The sequence below is a fragment of the Panthera pardus genome, unplaced genomic scaffold (assembly GCF_024362965.1).
Source record: "Panthera pardus isolate Hobbes unplaced genomic scaffold, ASM2436296v1 HiC_scaffold_1, whole genome shotgun sequence".
Classification (NCBI taxonomy): Eukaryota; Metazoa; Chordata; class Mammalia; order Carnivora; family Felidae; genus Panthera; species Panthera pardus.
In genome coordinates, this window is record NW_026526654.1 from 62,114,248 (window position 1) to 62,133,311 (window position 19,064).

The 19,064-nt window shown below is 41.6% G+C and overlaps 2 protein-coding genes across 16 annotated transcripts in view; one reads left to right on the forward strand and one right to left on the reverse strand.

Moving 5' to 3' along the window:
* Nucleotides 1-1,113, reverse strand: part of MTRF1 (mitochondrial translation release factor 1) — a 50,172-nt gene extending 49,059 nt beyond the window's left edge. For 3 of the 7 annotated variants that reach the window (XM_019447428.2, XM_019447423.2, XM_019447427.2), the window contains exon 1: nt 863-1,110. In XM_019447428.2, coding sequence (XP_019302973.2) covers nt 863-983 — 121 coding nt within the window. In that variant the 5' untranslated portion in view covers nt 984-1,110. Of the gene's footprint in view, nt 1-563; nt 792-862 lie in introns of those variants that run through there. The other 4 variants (XM_053899160.1, XM_019447424.2, XM_019447422.2 and 1 more) reach the window with 4 other exon arrangements.
* Nucleotides 1,114-18,119: 17,006 nt separating this feature from the next.
* Nucleotides 18,120-19,064, forward strand: part of NAA16 (N-alpha-acetyltransferase 16, NatA auxiliary subunit) — a 64,542-nt gene continuing 63,597 nt past the window's right edge. For 4 of the 9 annotated variants that reach the window (XM_019447401.2, XM_019447404.2, XM_019447407.2 and 1 more), the window contains exon 1: nt 18,125-18,428. In XM_019447401.2, the coding sequence (XP_019302946.1) occupies nt 18,375-18,428 (54 nt within the window). In that variant the 5' untranslated portion in view covers nt 18,125-18,374. Of the gene's footprint in view, nt 18,429-19,064 lie in introns of all 9 variants that reach the window. The other 5 variants (XM_019447418.2, XM_019447405.2, XM_019447402.2 and 2 more) reach the window with 5 other exon arrangements.

Sequence of the window (19,064 nt, forward strand, 5' to 3'; positions counted from 1 at the left end):
TTCTTCCCTCTAATAGATGTAATCAGAAGCTAACAAAAGCACAAAGTAGTTTTATTAAGAAAGGGGAAAGATATGGGGCGCCTGGGTGGCGCAGTCGGTTAAGCGTCCGACTTCAGCCAGGTCACGATCTCGCGGTCCGTGAGTTCGAGCCCCGCGTCGGGCTCTGGGCTGATGGCTCAGAGCCTGGAGCCTGTTTCCGATTCTGTGTCTCCCTCTCTCTGCCCCTCCCCCGTTCATGCTCTGTCTGTCTCTCTCTGTCCCAAAAATAAATAAAAAAAAAAAAAACGTTGAAAAAAAAAAAAAAGGGGGAAAGATAAAGATAAAAACACTTTGCCCCTAAAATTCGAGGTTCAAAGTTGAAGTAAGGGTCAAAATTTTATCAGAATCAATCTTTATTGTCTCTGGTGTTCCTGCTATGCTAGGAGGTACATTCATATATTAACTCATTTGATCACTGTAAGTCTGCTAAGTTGAATATCATAATCTCCTAGGAAATAAAATATTCAGAATGATCTCCAAAATCTACAGATTTTGTAGGATTCTACTAACAAACTTTAACATACTGAATCACATTTGGAAAAAGACTGTAGAAGGATGCACCAATACCCAACAGCCATAAATGTGACAGTCCTTCAGCAGGTTTCCAATGTCTTTACATGCAGTCTCAAGCACATCGGAGAAGAGTGTTCAATTGAAAACAAGGACAAATCAAAAGGATGACAAATTTTTGTAAGAACATTTCTAGCTAAAATTTCCATCCTAGGAACAGTAGTAAATAACTCTTAAGGTCATGAACCTCAATGTTTAGAGGGGAAAAAAAAAAAACAACCCAAGACGTTTTACTCGCTAGTGTTACCTATACCTGGGAACGGCAAGTCTTCTCCGTCACCCACCACAGGAGCAGGATTAGTCGGTACTCTAAGGACAATTCTCAAGAGTCGGCAGGTCAGAAGTGATACTAAGCCTGCGCCAGAGCAGCACATGTAAACCAGATTCTGTAATTCAGAATACGGAGTGATCCCAAAGAGGCAACATGAAAGAAAAATGGGGATAGAAAAAAGACCTTTAAAAGATCTAAAATAGAAAAAAAAAAAAAAGTGAGTACCTAAGAAATATAAGAAAGTACGACAGCTTTCCTTCTGTAGCCGTAACTCTCTGTGACCTGCTACATTTCAGCCCGACACACACGGGATTACTTTCACTTCCGGTATCACTCCTTCCGGGTGGACGCTTGCTCTCAGCCTCTCCGGAGTCGTCGTGGGCGTGCGTGTTAACAGCTAACAGGGGAAACGCAAGGGAAAAATGACAAATCGAGAAAGAAAAAAAAAATGATAAGGCAAAAATGAATATCCCAGGAGATGACCACCCGCGCAGTACTTATCCGGAACCTGAGCCCAGGGCGTGGGTTGCGATGGGGTAGGGAGGGTGGGCGGTGGTGAAATGTAGAATGAACTACAACTCCCGGAGCTCCCACCCGGGAATCCTGGGAGTTGTAGTTTATGCCCAGGCTGCCTTTGATGGACCTTTGGTTTCATAGTTACAGGCAAATAACATGAGAGAGATTCTCTACCATTCTGATTAGGAGATCAACAATTACAATATAGTAATTTGAAATTAAAAGAATTTCCTTATATGTGGAGCCACTAAAGCAGTGTTGTTTTTTTTTTGAGGACTCCCTTTTCATCACCCCCAAATTTGGGGATTCTGCATGGTTTTTTCATTTTTATTTCTTTTTTTTTTTTCCTGTGGGATTCTGCATGTTTTTAACAAAATATTTTTTAATGTTTATTATTATTATTATTATTATTATTATTATTTATTTATTTATTTTTGAGAGGGAGAGAGATACAGCGTGAGCAGGAAGGGGCAGAGAGAGAGGGAGACAGAATCTAAAGCAGTCTCCAGGCTCTGGGCTGTCAGCACAGAGCCTGACAAGGGCCTGAACTAATGGACCATGAGATCATGACCTGAGCTGAAGTCAGACACTTAACCAACTGATCCACCCAGGCGCCCCAGGATTTTGCATGTTAATAGTTGTACTTTAAACTTCCACTGCTTGAGAAAATACCTAGTAACTAAAGGAGGATATAAATTTATATTTTTAAAAATCATAACAGGATCTTAAAGATAGAAGACTACATATATCCACAATCAATGACTTTATAGATGTTGCATGCACATACAGAATTTAGAGGCTCAAACTAGGTTCATAGCTTGTAAACTACCGATTAAATAAACCAACTAATAGACAATTCCAGGAGAATGCAAACATATTGCCTTACTTTGGATATTCCAGTGGCGATCACATTTACAAGTTACACGACAGCTGTGTCTCAATATCACTTTCTGAAAAGCCAAGGTAAACATCAACCCATATAACCAAATTCATAGGATATTTTCTTAGGTTACAACCACATATAAAAAGGACAATTAACCCTAAATGTAAATATCTAACATTACCTAGTTAAAGGTATCTACTTCTATCTAGTATATATTAAATTATATACTAAATGGTTTAAGCCTATTAGTTTAATCCATACTACAACAACCCTAAAATATCCATTCTGTGGAAGAGGAAAAAACTAAGGCATAGAGAGCTTAAGTAACTTGTCCAAGGTAAAAGAACTGATAAGTAATAGAACTGAGATTCAGTCAAGGCAGTCTGTCTTTTTTTTTTTTTTTTTAACGTTTTATTTATTTTTGAGACAGGGAGAGACAGAGCATGAACAGGGGAGGGTCAGAGAGAGGGAGACACAGAATCTGAAACAGGCTCCAGGCTCTGAGCTGTCAGCCCAGAGCCCGACGCGGGGCTCGAACTCACGGACCGCGAGATCATGACCTGAGCCGAAGTTGGCCGCTTAACCGACTGAGCCACTCAGGCGCCCCAAGGCAGTTTGTCTTAATGATCTGTGGCTCCTAAGCTCTGATACTCTCCTTCCTTCAAAAAAAGAAAGAAAAAGGAAAACAATCGTTCATTCAATAATGAGTACCAGTTAAGTCTACTCATTGTGTTCTGGATATGAAAATTTAACAATGACTAGAAAAGACAAAACTTTGCCTATATGGAGTTTATTTTCCAGTAGAGAACAAATTCCAAAGGATCCACATAAATCATTCTCCTAAATTATCCAATGAAATCCTTTAATTCTTTATTTTGATTTGTGTATGCAGACATAATAATTTAAGTATTATAGTATATAAAGATTTATTCTCTTTAAAAAATAAGTCTTACTGCTATGGACCGAATTGTGTCCCCCGCGTTCCCAAGTCTAATATGTTGAAGCTACCCTCCAATATGACTGCACTGGAAATCGGGCCTTTAAGGTTAAGTGAGCCATAAAGGTGAGAGCCCGATCTAGTAGCATTTGTGCCCTTGTAAGAAGCTTGCGAGTGCAAGCTGTCTCTTCTTTTTCTGTCCCTCTTTCTCTAAGACAAAGAGGCCTCAGAATGAAACCTACCCTGCTGGCACCTTGATCTTGGACTTCCCAGCCTCCCAAAGTGTGAAGGTTTTTCTGTTGTTTAAGTCACTCAGGCTGTGGTATTTTGTTATGGCAGCCCAAGTGGACTAAGACATTTACATATGTAAAAATTTATTGAGATATAGTACATGAAACTTTACGTACTTTATGTATTTTATTTCTCAATTTAAAAAAATCCCTAAAGATGTTTATCCTTGGTGTTATAAATACTGCTTCCTCCTCCATGTTTTTTTTAAAAGAATATAATGTGGTATATCTACATTTATTAATACACAATAATGTCCACAATAAATCATTAAATGAAAAGGACATTGCTAAAAAAACGCTCAGCCAAAAAAAGGGGGGGGGAAGGTGTGAGGGGGACAAAAAAACAACTCAGCAAACTATTCCATTTGAACAACACATGTGATGCATATATATTTAAAAGTCCAGTGGAGGGGTACCTGGGTGGCTTAGTTGGTTAAGCATCCAGCTTCAACTCAGGTCATGATCTCATGGTTTGTGAGTTTGAACCCTATGTTGGGCTTGTTGCTGACAGTGAGGAGCCTGCTTGGGATTCAGTCTTTGTCCTTCTCTTGCTGCCCCTCCCCCACTCACACCTTCTGTCTCTCTCAAAACAAATTAATAAACTTTAAAAATAAAATAAAAGTCCAGTGGAATTATAGGTAATTCTTATTTTCTTTATAGTATTCTGGATTTCCTGAAGTTTTTTAATAAGCATTATTATAAATAAGACCGCTACAAAAGAGGAAAAGAGTACATTCTTTAGTGTTTGATTGAAAAAGCCTTATGGGAGTTATTATTATTGAATCATTTTATAAAGCTAACTTCTACTTCCAAAGAGCCTGATATATTACAGGAAACATTTTTCTGGAAATAGTAATAAAAAGGTTGATTCAGTGAAAATAATAGCATTTGATTAAATTAGCAACAAGAGCTATTATGTCTGAAATATTTCTCACTATAAAGTTGATCTCATAAAAATTTCTTTTAAGAATATATGTGTAATGGGCACTGACAATTTGGTATGCCTTTAAAAACTAAATGACCTATGTCCCTTTCCTCTGTCTTGGAGCAAGCTCAAACACCAAAATATTTGCAGCGATTTTTCAGATCCATTTACATACAGCAAACTTAGCCCAATTTCCAAAGGGTAGAGAATGGGGATTTTCACTTAGCTTCTTCTCAGAGACCTCCAGATAGTTTTATTATTTTTTAAAAATTTTTTAATGTTTAGTTATATTTGAGAGAGACAGAGAGGGAGAGACAGAGCGCTAGTAGGGGAGGGGCAGCACAGAGCCTGATGCAGGGTTCCAACTCACCAGTTGTGAGATCATGACCTGAGCCAGTAGGACACTTAACCAACTGTGCCACCCAGGCGCCTCAACCTCCAGATTGTTTTAAAGATTCTGGGGACACTCTTGTTTCTGCAGTACTAAGAGAAGGTTGATTTATGTCCTTCTACAGAGATTCCACATCAAAAAGCATCCACTTAGGGCTTTTTCCCTGAGAGAAGCAGAGCACCAGGGTTTCCTCAGCTCTGGATATTCTTTGGGGAGTCAAACCAGGGTGGGTGTAGAGATTGTTCCAGGCTAAGTTGAAACCTTTGGGCCCATCTGGGAAATGTTCCGAGGTACTGAAAGCAACATAAAATCCCAGGACGCAAGCCATAAAACACTATGGGTCACAGCCCACTATGAAATGCATGTTGGCTCTCTGGTTCAGTTTAGGGTCTTTACCACATCCTGAGGCATTCCACAATGTGAAGATTGGTAGCCATTTGGTATTTTAACCAGCTATATTTTATTCTAGAAAAAGTGAAACTAGGAATTACTTAACAATTTTTTTTAAATTTTTTTTTTTTTTTTTTTTTTTATTTTTGAGACAGGGAGAGACAGAGCATGAACAGGGGAGGGTCAGAGAGAGGGAGACACAGACACAGAATCTGAAACAGGCTCCAGGCTCCGAGCTGTCAGCACAGAGCCGGACACGGGGCTCAAACTCATGGACCACGAGATCATGACCTGAGCCGAAGTCGGCCGCTCAACCGACTGAGCCACCCAGGCACCCCATCAATTTAATACAGAATTCAAGCCCTCACTTACATGGAAAAGAAACAGCAAAACAAAGGTTATTCTACCTGTATTCTTGTAAAGTATTTTCCCTGAAAGAAGCAGAATACGAAGATGAAAAGGCAGCGTTTCTTATTTTCATATATTCATACTGGTGCTCAAATTTTTCTTAGCTTTGATTTAAAAAAAAAAGCTAGGAAACGCGCCACCTGCTGGCATTATTGAAACTGGATCTCTCCTTATTTGCAGAGTCAGAGATGTCTAAAGAAGTCAACCTACTCTCTTCCTTTTCCTATTAAAAAGGAAAGGAAAGGAAAGGAAAGGAAAGGAAAGGAAAGGAAAGGAAAGGAAAGGAAAGGAAAAAAAGAAAAGGAAAGAAAAAAGAAAAGAAAGAAAAAAGAAAAGAAAAGAAAAAAAAGAAAAGAAAAAGCATAGGCAGGACAAAGAAGCGATCTTGGGAACTCATTTTTATTCTATCCTAAACTGGTATTAGCCTAGGTTGAAGTCAGCTTTGATAAGCTCTCCTAAGACTCCTTGGTAATTTCATCTCTTCCATATATCATCCTGAATTTCAGGCTAAATGTTTTTCTTAAATCATTTACTTCAGTTTTGAATCATATATTTTCATATAGTTGTTTCAGTAAATTTTATTCTTTTTTTCTCTTAACAGTGGTATTTAAATACCCTTTATAAGCATTAAAGTCTTTTCTGTCTTAGATCCAAAGTAGTCTACGTGGAGGAAATCTATAGTGTGTGTATGTGTAGATATTTATCTTTCCATTTCTTCCCTTTGTATTACAACAATTTTCAAATAGTTCAAAATTAGGGAGAACAATATAATGAACCTCTATGCACCGGTCCCAAATTCTCAAGTTATCAATGCAGTGTTAACCTGCCCTCCTCCCTAGCCTTGCTCCCCATATCCTCACAGAATTACTTTGAAGCAAATACAAAACATCTGTAAATATGTTAGTAGGTAGTTCCAGAAAATAAAGCCTTTTTATTTAAAAAAAATTTTTTTTAAACGTTTATTTATTTTTGAGACAGAGAGAGACAGAGCATGAACGGGGGAGGGTCAGAGAGAGAGGGAGACACAGAATCTGAAAAAGGCTCCAGGCTCTGAGCGGTCAGCACAGAGCCTGAAGTGGGGCTCGAACTCACGGACCGCGAGATCATGACCGGAGCCGAAGTCGGATGCTCAACCAACTGAGCCACCCAGGCGCCCCAATAAAGCCTTTTTAAAAATATAATTACCTCCTCAAATTAAAAATAGTTTCCTGGGGTGCCTGGGTGGCTCAGTCGGTTGGGTGTCCGACTTCGGCTCAGGTCATGATCTCACAGCTCATGGGTTCGAGCCCCACTTCGGGCTCTGTGCTGACAGCTTGGAGCCTGGAGCCTGCTTCGGACTCTGTGTCTCCTTCTCTCTCTGCTCCTCCCCTGCTCACACACTGTCTCTCTCTTTCTCTCTCTCTAAAAAATAAATAAATATTAAAAAAAATAGCTTCCTAACATTATCAAATACCCAGTTCATGTTCAAATTCTTCTCACTGTATCAGATTTTTTCTTTGGCAGTTTGTTCATATTGGTATTGAAATGAGGTCCACGTATTGCAATTTCTTGCTATATTTTTGGTTTGTTTTAATCCACAGGTCTCCCCCCCCCCACCTTTTTTCCCCTTGCAATATATGTGTTGAAGAAACCAGATCTTTTGCCTTGAGGAGTTTCACACAATCTGGATTTTCCCAGAATTGTGTTGCAGTGTTTATCATGTTCCTTTGTTACCTGTATTTCCTATAAACTGCTCCTTGGCTTGATCAATTCAGATTACAATTTTTGAGGCAAAAGTACCTTATAGGTGGGTTAGACGCTTCCAAAGGGAGGTGCAAAATATTTAGTTGTGTGTTTTAAAAATGATACTAGCAGCTCCTGATTGCCTAGATCCATTATTTCACTAGAGGCTGCAAAATGGTGGTGTTTTATCATTCTTTCTTAATTTATTAGCTAGAATGTCTACAAAGAGAAAATGTTAACTAGGATGCAATTGGGATGTTACTCAAATCTGAGGGCTAAAAGCTATAAGCAGAAGGGAGGAAAAGGAGGGGGCAAAACCGGGATGGAATGTGTTTTGTTTTGCAGAACCAACAGTTTTAGCCAAGGAGATATCTGGCTAGGTGTGTCTCACTTGACAGCCCTTCCCTTGAGCAGGTTTGAGCCAAATTGGGGCTGAGTACCTGCTCCGATGACCTCCAGTTGTCCCGAGGGTACCTTTAGCTCATTATAATATTAAGATCTGCCATGGGTGGGGTTTTCTGCCATTTTTTGAACGAAAAATGTATGCCTAGTGTGTCGACATGGTAGGCATGCACAATTGAACCAGTGTCTCTGCAAGCATCCTGACCCTGTCCCCAATATACTGAATAAAAGCTTCCTGTACTAACCCTCTGGGGGAGACAGTGCTTTGAGAGCTATCTCCCTGTCTCCTTACTTGTAATAAGTAATAGCAAGTTCTTTGCTTTCAATGCTCTTTTGGGTCGTGTTCAATTTAATGCACCCCAAGCAGTGAAACCCTTGAGTGTGGTTACAAAACTTATCCTCCTCAACTACTGCTTGCCCTTGCTTTGAAATTTTTAAAAGGAAAAGTGAAAACTTTGCCAAAGTGGAGAGGTGATCAAATTCAAAAGCTTCCTTTCCAAACCATTTCCAGGATTTCCAAATTCTATTTCAATCTGATCTTTTCTTACTTCAGTAATATGACAGTTGTCTGTAATTCCCAAGTCCCCAAAGCTCTGAAAAACTTTATTTTGAATTTAAAAATGTCTGAAAACTGAAGTCTTAGTAAATTATTGGATGGGCAAAGCTTCCGAATTTGTCAGGCAATCCTGACTTGGACTGATGTGAGGCCATTTATATCTTTATTTATCTCACTTGGAATAAATGTTCATATATTTTACTGAAAAAATATTCATGTATTTATAGGGTGCTGGCCCGGATCCCACTAACAGTCTTATGTAACAAACAGCACACACATTTTCCTTTCTAAGTCCAAAATACTCCAAAATTTGAAAACATGTGCTCCCAAGTACTTCAGACAAAGAATGGTGAACTGTGACAATAATACAGTGGTTAACATTCACTGACTACTTATTCTTTATCAGGTAATGCTCTGAATGTTTTACATTGAACTAACTCATTCAATCTTTCAAATCCCCTATGAAGTCGGTTCAATTGCAAAGCCCAGTTTAGGAAACAGACACAGTATGCCTACATGACTTGCTCTAGGTTGTGCCCAAGAGACAATATATTGGCCAGAAGGGTTTGAACCAAGACAGGGGGGCTACACTGTGACCTTGTTTCTGCCACCTGTTTTCTGTCTCATTTAATGGTGCATCATCCCCTCAGCACCGCACTGATCTGACTCCAATCAACCTTTCTTCGCTCGTGATACCCTCCAAGAACCTCATGTCTCAGTTCAACCAGAAGACTCCTTATTTCCCCAAAACACAATTTCAAACTTGTCTTTTTGTTCATATTGCTAAATGGTATTTTTTTTAAAGGTAAGACTATGATCCTTGTACTGGTATGAGATGTACATCTGTTAAAAATTTTGATTATGAATAAAGGATGTTACAACTAAAGAAAAATCCTGAGAGAAGACATAAATATGCCATAAGGAACACTAAAATGAATTTGTTTAAGAGATGAAAAATCGGGGGCGCCTGGGTGACTCAGTTGGTTGAGTGTCCAACTCTCGATTTTGGTTCAGGTCATGATTCGAGGGTTGTGGGATTGAGTCCGTGTAAGTCTCCACACTGAGCATGGAGCCTGTTTAAGCCTGTTTAAGATGGGACACGAGGCTGTACAGGCAGGCAGGAACAGAATCATAAAGGGCTTCGCATACTGAGGCAAAGAGGTTCAGCTTTCTCTTGAAAGCCACAGAAGGATTTTGTAGTTTACAAAGATAACTCGGCAGGCTGAATCATGCCCTGCTTCCTGACAAAATTCACATCCTAATCCCTGGAATCTGTGAATGTGTTACTTTACATGGAAAAAGGGGACTTTGCAGATGTGATTAAGTTAAGGATCTTGAGATGGGGAGATTACCCTATATTATCTTGGTGGGTGTGATCACAAGAGTCCTGATGAGAGAGGTGGTGGAGTTAGAGTCAGAGAGAAGATGTGAGGGGGAAGCAGAGGTCAGAGGAGAGAGAATCTATGCTGTTGGCTTCGAAGATGGAAAAAGGGGCCACAAGCTTAGGGATGCAGGTGGTCTGGAGAAGTTGTGAAAGGTAAGGAAAGGAATTCTCTGCTACAGCCTCCAAAAGGAACATAATTTGCAAAACACATTTAAGACGTCTGACCTCCAGAACTCTACAGTAATACATCTGTGTTGCTGTAAGCCACTAAATGTATAGCAATTTGTTACAGCAGCAATGGGAAATTAATACAGACTCCCTCGGCAGCTATGCAGACAATGAAGGAGGCTGGTCAAGAAGCCATGGAAACTAGTTCATATGCTGTGGGGGGCAGTGTAGCACAGAGGCTAGGTGCCTGAGCTTTGGCAAGATGGCCCTTACTTCTCAGTTTTTTAATTTAGTGCAAATTTACTTAAAATTTTTTTTAAAGTTTATTTATTTATTTTTGAGAGAAAGAAAGTGGGCTGGGGAGAGGCAGAGAGACAGAGGGAGAGAGAGAGAATCCCAAGCAGGCTCCACACTGTCAGCACGAAGCCCGATGTGGGGCTCAAACTCATGAACTGCAAGATCACGAGATCATGACCTGAGCAGAAGCCAAGAGTTGGACGCCCAGCCGACTGAGCCACTCAGGAGCCCCAAATTTATTTTTAAAACTTCAGTTCTCATTTGTATAAGTAGGATAATTGTTTGATAACAGTAATTTAAAAAAGGATAAAAGTAATTAAGAAGAGAAGGAAGAATAAGGAGAGAGCAGTAAAGTCTCCAAAGAAGGTAGAAACGTATTCTCTTCTAAGCACAGATGGAGAAACTAATTCTGGCATAGGCCAGAAGGCACTGTTTTGGCTGAGAAGGGAAGAAAGAAGAAAACAATGGGTACAGATGGGTGCTCAACAACTGTGGGTTGAATGAGTGAATAGACAAGGAGATAATGGTGTGAGTTAGATGCACTGGTGAGTTAGATGCAGTTGAAGAAGAGGTGTATGGAGGATAGAAGAGTGAGTGAGCCCAGATCCCCTGCATCTTGAAGAGTGAATGGCACTTAAAAAGGAGTCAACAAATATTTGTTTGAATTTGTTGAAAGAACAATAGGAGATTGTCATCAGAATATGGGGGAACCCCAGGAGAATCTGATTGGAGTCACTATCGTCAGAAATTACAGATGTATATAGAACAACCCTCTGAGAGCAATAGCTCTTGGCTTCATGCTGAAGGCAGGATGCTGGAGCTTTGATGCAATGGCAAAAAGACTTCTCTCAATGTTACACTAACAGGCTATTAATCCCACAAGCTGGCATCTCATTTCTAATAAAAGGTACATCATGCCTACTGTAGGAAGTTTCCTTGGAGTTGAAAGAATATTGGCAAATCTCTTGTATTTTAAAAATAATGAGGGGGCGCCTTGGTGGTTCAGTTGATTAAGTGTCCAACTCTTGATTTTGGCTTAGGTCATGATCTCTCGGTTCATGGGATCAAGTCCTATGTCAGACTCTGTGCTGATAGCTCAGAATTTGCTTGGGATTCTCCCTCCCCCTCTTTCTGCCCCTCCCCTACTCACAATCTCTCTCTCTCTCTCAAAATAAATAAGCATTAAAAAAAATAAATGTAATTAGAAAAATAAGATAGTAGATTCCTGGAATTTCTGATTTGAGAGGAAGGGCCAGTGTTGCTGATTAAAAATTTGGTCAAAACTCTCTAGGTTTTGAAAAGTGTATAATGACATGTATCTACCATTATGGTATCATACAGAATAATTTCACCACCCTAAACATCCTCTGTGCTCTATTTATCCCTCCCTCCTCCAACCTCTGGCAATCATGGATCTTTTTACTGTCTCCATACTTTTGTCTTTTCTGGAATGTCATATGGTTGGACTCATGTGGCCTTTTCAGATTGGCTTCTTTTACTTAGTAATATGCATTTAAGATTCTTCCATGTCTTTTTGTGGCTTGATAGTTCTTTTTTTTTTTTTTAAGTGCAGAGTAGTACTCCATTGTCTGGATGGACCACAGTTTGTCCAAGGCTAGGGTTTTGAATCACTCACATGGATATTGGAGTCATAGTAGAGGGATATTATGAGTGAAGTTGAAAGGACATCTATTGTCACTTGGCAAATGACCAGATGGAGGATAGTGACCAAGATGAAAAGAAGAGAGTGACAGAGCTGATGGGTATAGACTCAAAATTGATTTCCTTTTCCTTAAATGAAGGTGAAGTCTTATGATTTGGAGGAGGCAGGGGGATGGGAAAAAATGCTGATTCTCCCCCCACCAACTCCTATGGTACATGCAGAGAGGAAGATGAAAAATGAGAGACAAAGTCCTTGGTGAAGGGTTGGGTAGCAGTTAAAAGGAGGAGGAAGAGAGTACTCAGTAAAGGGGTTGAGGATGAAGCCCAGTGGGGAGGTATGGCATAGAGAACAGTGCTACGAGGGTAAGTCTGTTGAAGTGAGATGCCTGGAGGGGTGTAAATCTGACTGGTTTTGAGTGAACTCTTGTGTAATAATGTTTCTGTGCTTATCCAGAGACTTTATTTGAAAAAAAAATTTTTTTAATGTTTATTTATGTTTGAGAGACAGAGCACAAGCCAGGGAGGGGCAGAGAGAGAGAGAGGAAAACAGAATCCGAAGCAGGCTCTAGGCCCTGAGCTGTCAGTACAGAGCCCAACATGGGGCTCAAACTCACAGACCGTGAGATCATGACCTGAGCTGAAGTCGGATGCTTAACCGACTAAGCCACCTAGGTACCCCAAACCCAGACACTTTAAATGATGCCAATTCTAGACCCCACCTACTGTTTGTGGGGCCATCAGCAATGGTTTTTACCTAGGGTTCCAAATTGAATTTTGGTGATGAGCGTTTTTTGTTTGTTTTTGTGCCTTATATCTAAATTTAACTTCAAGAATGGGGGGCATGTTTAAACCTGGGTTAGGATGAATGGTCTTGAAGTAGTGGTTCCCAAATTGGTTATACATTATGATCATCTAGGAGGATTTAAGAAAAAAACCTATTCTCCACCCCACCCCAACTGAATCTCCACCCAACCCCAACTGAATCCGCCTATGGAGGTAGGATTTGAGCATCAGTTTTATTTTGTTTTTATTTTATTTTATTTTATTTTATTTTATTTTATTTTATTTTATTTTATTTTATTTTATTTTATTTTTATACTTTAGAGTTCTGGAGGTTAAACATCTGAAATGTGTCTGCAAGACTATGTTCCTTTTGGAGGCTGTAGCAGAGAATTCCTTTCCTTACCTTTCTGCACTATAAGTGCAGACCCCGATGTGGTGCTTGAACTCACGAACCATGAGATCATGACCCAAGCCAAAGTCAGATGCTTAACCAATCGAGCCACCCAGGCACCCCTTGGACATGAGTTTTTTTAAGGATAAGGTGATACAAAAGTGCAGCTAAGTTTGAGAACCACTGCCTTCAGACAACTTATAATTTATAAAACAGAAAACAGTAAGATAAAGGCATAAGAGAAGGACAAAATGCTATGTAAATTCATGGAAAAGAGAGATCAGATCCACTGGAAAAACTTAGAAAGACTTTATGAAAGTCATGACATCTGAGATGAAGGATTTAAAAAAAAAAGATTCAGGTATTGAAAAACAATCTCTGATAAAACTATCAGGTTGAATATGACTATGGAATTTAGAAAATACTAGATCGATTATAGCTACCGGTTCCCCTGCAACATAAGGTAATTGTAGGAGCAAAGGGAAAGAAAAATCTGGGAATAGACTTAGTTCTAGACAGTGGGGGAGCTATTGAAAGTTTTGATACGACCGAGAGACCCGTTTAGAGATCTGGATAGAAACGACATGTCTAGAAACAATGTGCAAAATGAAATGAAGAGAACAGTCTGAAAGTGAGGGATCAGTTACAAGGTTTTTACAATATTTAGTTTTAAGATAGAGAGGGAATGGAAAGCAGGGGAGGAAAGGGAGCAACGTGACAGATCCAAAATCTGAATGACTAGGCAACTTGGATGTGGGGAATAATAGAGGCCAAAGGTGACCAGAGGATTTTTACTACAAGAGTGCTGTCATTAACAAAAACAGAGAAGGCAGGACTTGGACTGGTTTGATGGGAAGATAACTTTTATTTTTATGTCCAGGTAGAAAATGCTTGGAAGACTTGGAGCAGTTTAACAAACAAGTGTAAACAAAGGCTAGGAGATCAAAAGAAGGCTTGGAACTGGAGACACATTTGAAATCTGTTTGGCGTTAGTAATGGAAGGTATGGGAGCAGGAGGATTTATTAATTCTGTTTTGCTGGTGAGTAGGAGGTACTCGATGGACACATTAAAAAAATTTTTTTTTATTGTTTATTTATTTTTGAGAGAGAAAGAGAGAGAGAGAGAGGGAATGAGTGGGAGAGGGGCAAAGGAAGAGGGAGACACAGAATCCGAAGCAGGCTCCGGGCTCTAAGCTGTCAGCTCGATGAAGGGCTTCAACCCACAAATTTTGAGATCATGACCTGAGCTGAAGTCAGATGCTTAACCAACTGAGCCACCCAGATGCCCCTTGATGGACACATTTTATTGCTGATGTTGAAAAAGAAAGCAGAATTGTCTAGACAACCAACATTTAGAAGGAAGAAGAGTTGATGGAGGAACCAGAGAATGACTGGGAAGAGGAAAAAACCCAGGATTCTGCAGGGTCTTGGTGCCCTAAGGCAGAAAAGTCAAGCAGGACAAGGTGGTACACTGTGGGCTAAACTAATCTTTAGTGTTGGCTAGTGGGTAATCCTTAACATGTAAGCTCCATGACGGTAGATGTTTTTGTTTGCTAGAAGATTGCCTGTCACATTGTGCTCAATAATTAAGTATTCAACAAATTAATTCTTGAGATTTCAGACATTTTCAGAAGCCTTCTGGAGGTAGAAGCCAAATCTAAAGGAACAAATAGAATTGCCACTTTCCCGGAAGAAACCCCATTCTTGTCCATTTTCCATAGGTAGTCAGGGTGACCTTTTAAGTGTGTTTGTGTGTGTGTGTGTGTGTGTGTGTGTGTGTACGTGTGTGTGTATAAGTAGGCTCTATGCTCAACATGGGGTTTGAACTCACAATTCTGAGATCAAGAGTTGCATGCTCTATGGACTGAGCCAGTTAGACACCCCCAAAGTGACCTTTTAAAAAATAAATGATGGCATGCCACTTTCCTGCTTAAAGACGGCTTCTTGCTGAATTTAGGATTAGCCCAAACCAAACCAACCCAAACCAATACAAACCACACTGCCTGAACTGGCCATCCCGGTGCAGCCTGGCTTATATTTTCAACTGAACCATAGGCCACTATCCCTCTCATATACTACCCTCCAGTCACCAACTTGAACCTGAAGTTCTTACCTGTCCCTTTAATGCCTTGACCATGCCCATCTTGTCCCTGTATTAGGGCACTTGCATGTAGTTCCCTTTGGCTAGTATATGCTGGCCCAGCTTTTTTTTTTTTTTTTTTTTTTTTTTTTTTTGTCCCAGCTTTTTACTTGTTAACTTGCTTCTCATTCTTTAGGTCTGTTCACATGTTATCACTTCTCCCAGAGATCATTCCTGAGTACTTGGTTTAAAGTAGTCCTTGCCTCAAGCCCCACTCCCCTCACACGACCTTGTTTTCTTTCTTTCCTAGGACTTCCTAGTCTGGAACATCTTGTTTATTTATGTGTTTACTGACAGTCTCTTCCCATTAGAAAATGAGGGAGAAAATGCAAACGGCAGAGGGAACAACCGATGAATAAAAGCTCAGGAGAAGCAAAAGGAGATGGGATCAAGAGTTCCAAGGGAGGAATGAAGAACTCTTGCTTCCTCTAAAACAAGAGCAAGGAAAGTAGACAAGAGCAGACACATTAGGGAATCTGAGGTGTAATGCATTAGGCAACCTGATGAGTTCTTTTCCCATCAGCCTTTAATTACATGGTTAAACTGGTTGTGGGAATAGCAGCAAATTACTTGATTTTACCTTGTCAGCTGGTTCTGTAAAATATGCTGTGAATATGGGGGTGGAGAGCATCCTTTTCTAGATTCTTTTTTTCTTAGGTCTACTGAACTTAGCAAGAGAATCACTGGCCCATGTCTTATATGTAAAAAGGTCTTCACAGACATTGTTGCTTTTATTGTACTGTGTGCATAATTCTAAAGGAGGTACATGCTGCCCGAAGCACCAGGAAGCAACATTTGGGTGGACGCTCGAGATGCCCCCAGTGGGGCTTCAGCATTCTTTCTGAGAGACAATGGACTGAGAGTTATAATGCAGGTGCTTTTTTGGTTTGTTTTCTGGGGGCTTAGAAATGATAAAGCATTACATTCACACAACCTTGCTGTGAAAGATTACAGTAATGTTATTATAACCTCATTTTCTGTTGAAAGGGGGAAATGAGATTTGCTCCAGACTAAACAAGAAGTCAGTAATAAAAAATTACAGTCCCTCGGGTGCCTGGATGGCTCAGTCAGTTGAGTGTCAGATTCTTGATTTCGGTTTGGTGGTCCGTGAGTTTGAGCCCCACATCAGGCTCTGCACTGACTGGTGCTTGGAGCCTGCTTTGAATTCTCAGTCTCTCTTTCTGTCTGCCCCTCCCCCGCTCGTTCTCTCTCTCTCTCTCTCCCTCTCTCTCTCTCAAAAATAAATAAACATTAAAAAAAATTACAGTCACTGGCTAATCCAGGCTTTCTGACTTGTGCACGCGTTACATCCTTCACACACTCCAATCTTACGATGACAACTACCAGCAACACTATTGGCATTTTCAAGTCTTTGCCTTCATTCCCATCCTAGTGTAGACAACCACACTATGCGTGCATTGCATGTCATGGTGTATGAAAGGCAGATGAGGAAAATATTAAATATGAGTATTAATAACTACCACTTCTCAGTGTTTGGGATTAAAGGTTTCCTTTGCACTGCTGGGAGATGCTGGGGAGGCTGTGGGAAGGGGAGAGGTTGGCAGTGGGTGGGAAGCTGCAGAGAAGCCTAGGGTCTGTCTAGAACACATAGGCCCTTATGGACCTTCCCCCTTTTAATAAGTCCCTTCCCTATTTTATTTTATTTTATTTTATTTTATTTTATTTTATTTTATTTTATTAAAATATGTATATTTTTAAGTAATCGTTACACCCAACATGGGGCTGGAACTCACAACCCTGAGATCAATAGTTGCATATTCCACTGACTGAGCCAGACAAGCCCCCTCCTACCCTATTTTGATAGACTCCTGGGGCACCTGGGTGGTTCATTCAGTTAAGTGACAAACTCTTGATTTTGGCTCAGGTCAGGATCTCACAGTTCATGAGATCAGACCCCATGTCGGGCTCTGTGCTGGCCGAGCCTGCTTGGAATTCTTCCTCTCCCTCTCTCTCTGCCCTTCCCCGGCTTCTCTCTCTCAAAATAAAGAAAGAAAAAAAGAAAAGAAAAAAAAAACTTTCAAAAGACTCCTGTGATAACTTCTCCCATCTCCAACCAACTCAGTCTAGAGGGAAAATCAAATAAGCCTCAAGCCAGCTTTGATTACAGCCTGTTAAATGCAAGTATGCATCAGTCACTCTGTAGTCACACAAATATGCACAAGTTAAGATTCAGAACATGTGTACCTAAATTTATGCATCTAATATTTACATATTCCATAATATTAAACCTACATCGTACGCATGGTTATGCTTGTCATCGAAGCATATCCGTATCTTTCTAGACTCACACGTTTCTATCACTGTGCTACTGTTTACATATGATAGTGCCCCAGAGTTGAAGATCCTGGGTTTGAATCCTGTTTCTGTCATGATTATATGGCTTGTATGAAGGGGAACCTTCTGACGAGAAGGTTTTTCACTGACAACGTTAGGTGTTCTAAACTGGGGGCAGTATTGTTTACTGACACTTCAAACATGCTTTCACATTAGTCCATTTCCAGGCCCACCCAATGACTTCACATACGTTGTAAACACGTCTTTGGTCTGCACTGAAAAGAGAAGCCTTCTCTCAAAGTCTAAGTGAAGGGGAAAGGACGGGAAACAAGTTCGTCCTACAAGACTTTACTTTGAGCCCAGCACTGTGTAAAGTTCCTGAGTGCAGAGAAATCAAAAAGTGAGTGCGGTATAACAAACGTTCTCTTGGGCCACAAGCCTAGCAATCAGAGCACAGTACAATCAGTAACTTACGATTTGTAATGAGTCAGGCTGTACTAGGCCCACAGGAAACTTTCATAAAAGATAAACATCACTTGGGGCGCCTGGGAGGCTCAGTCGGTTAAGCGTCCAAGGTGCCGGTGACAGAAGCAACCTAACACTCCGCACACTGCGGTCCCCGCCGCCCGGACGCCCCCGCCGCCTCTGGCCTGCTGAGCGCCCCGCGCAGGCGCACGCCGCCCCGCTCTAGGGGACGGGCCCCAGCTGCCATCTTGCCGCGCGCGGGAGCCACCGCCGCTCACCAGTCCGTAGACCGGAGTCGACGTTGTCCATTCCAGATCGCGTTCCCTTTCCATTGCCAGCCCTGCCCAACGGCCTGCCCGGCCTGCCCAGCCCCTACTCCAGGCCATGAAGTGACCCATCGCCCGCTGCCCGACTCCTAGCATTGGTCCGCCCCGGTGCCCACCCCTGCGGAACGGAGCGCCCGGGCACCCGGTCTCCCCGCCGGCCGCGATGCCGAACGTGCAGCTGCCGCCCAAGGAGAGCAACCTTTTCAAGCGCATCTTGGTGAGTGGCCGAGGCCGCGCTTCCGACCCGGCCAGGCGCGGCGATCGGTCCGGAGGCGGCGTCGCCACCGCGAGCTGGGCTCGGCCCCGGTTCCGTTCTTTGTTTACCTCCGAACCGTCTCGACCCGACTCCCCGCCTCGGCCGGCCTCCCCCTGCCCCCGCGCGCTTCGTCTCGCTGCGTCTCTCGCTGCACCCCCGCCGCGCTCCGCAGTACCTTTGGGCCGGGACGCGTCGGCCGGGAGTGGCCCCCTTGGCCTCTGCGGCGCTCTGCGGCCAAACTCACGACCTCAGCCCTACCGGTCCTCCCGTTTGTTTCTTTTCCCCTTGGCCAGGTGTGTTCGTTCACTGATTCGTGCTTAACCTATTGCACAGTGCACGCTGATACCTGCTAAAGAGGGGGCGATCCTCTGGTGCAGTGGGGCTCCGACTTATACCGGTTACGGGAAAATTAAATCCTAGGAGGCCAAGCCTCCCTTGTAGAAAGAGTTTTTGTTTTTGATGTGCCGTACTTACCCCTTTGGAAGAGACCAAGTGACTTGAACTGCATTTCAAAGTCAAAAGTCGAACACAGCTCTTTGGTCTCTTTTAACTTATTCAGGCCCTGCATTGGCTAAGTCGCGCCGACTGGCCGATTTC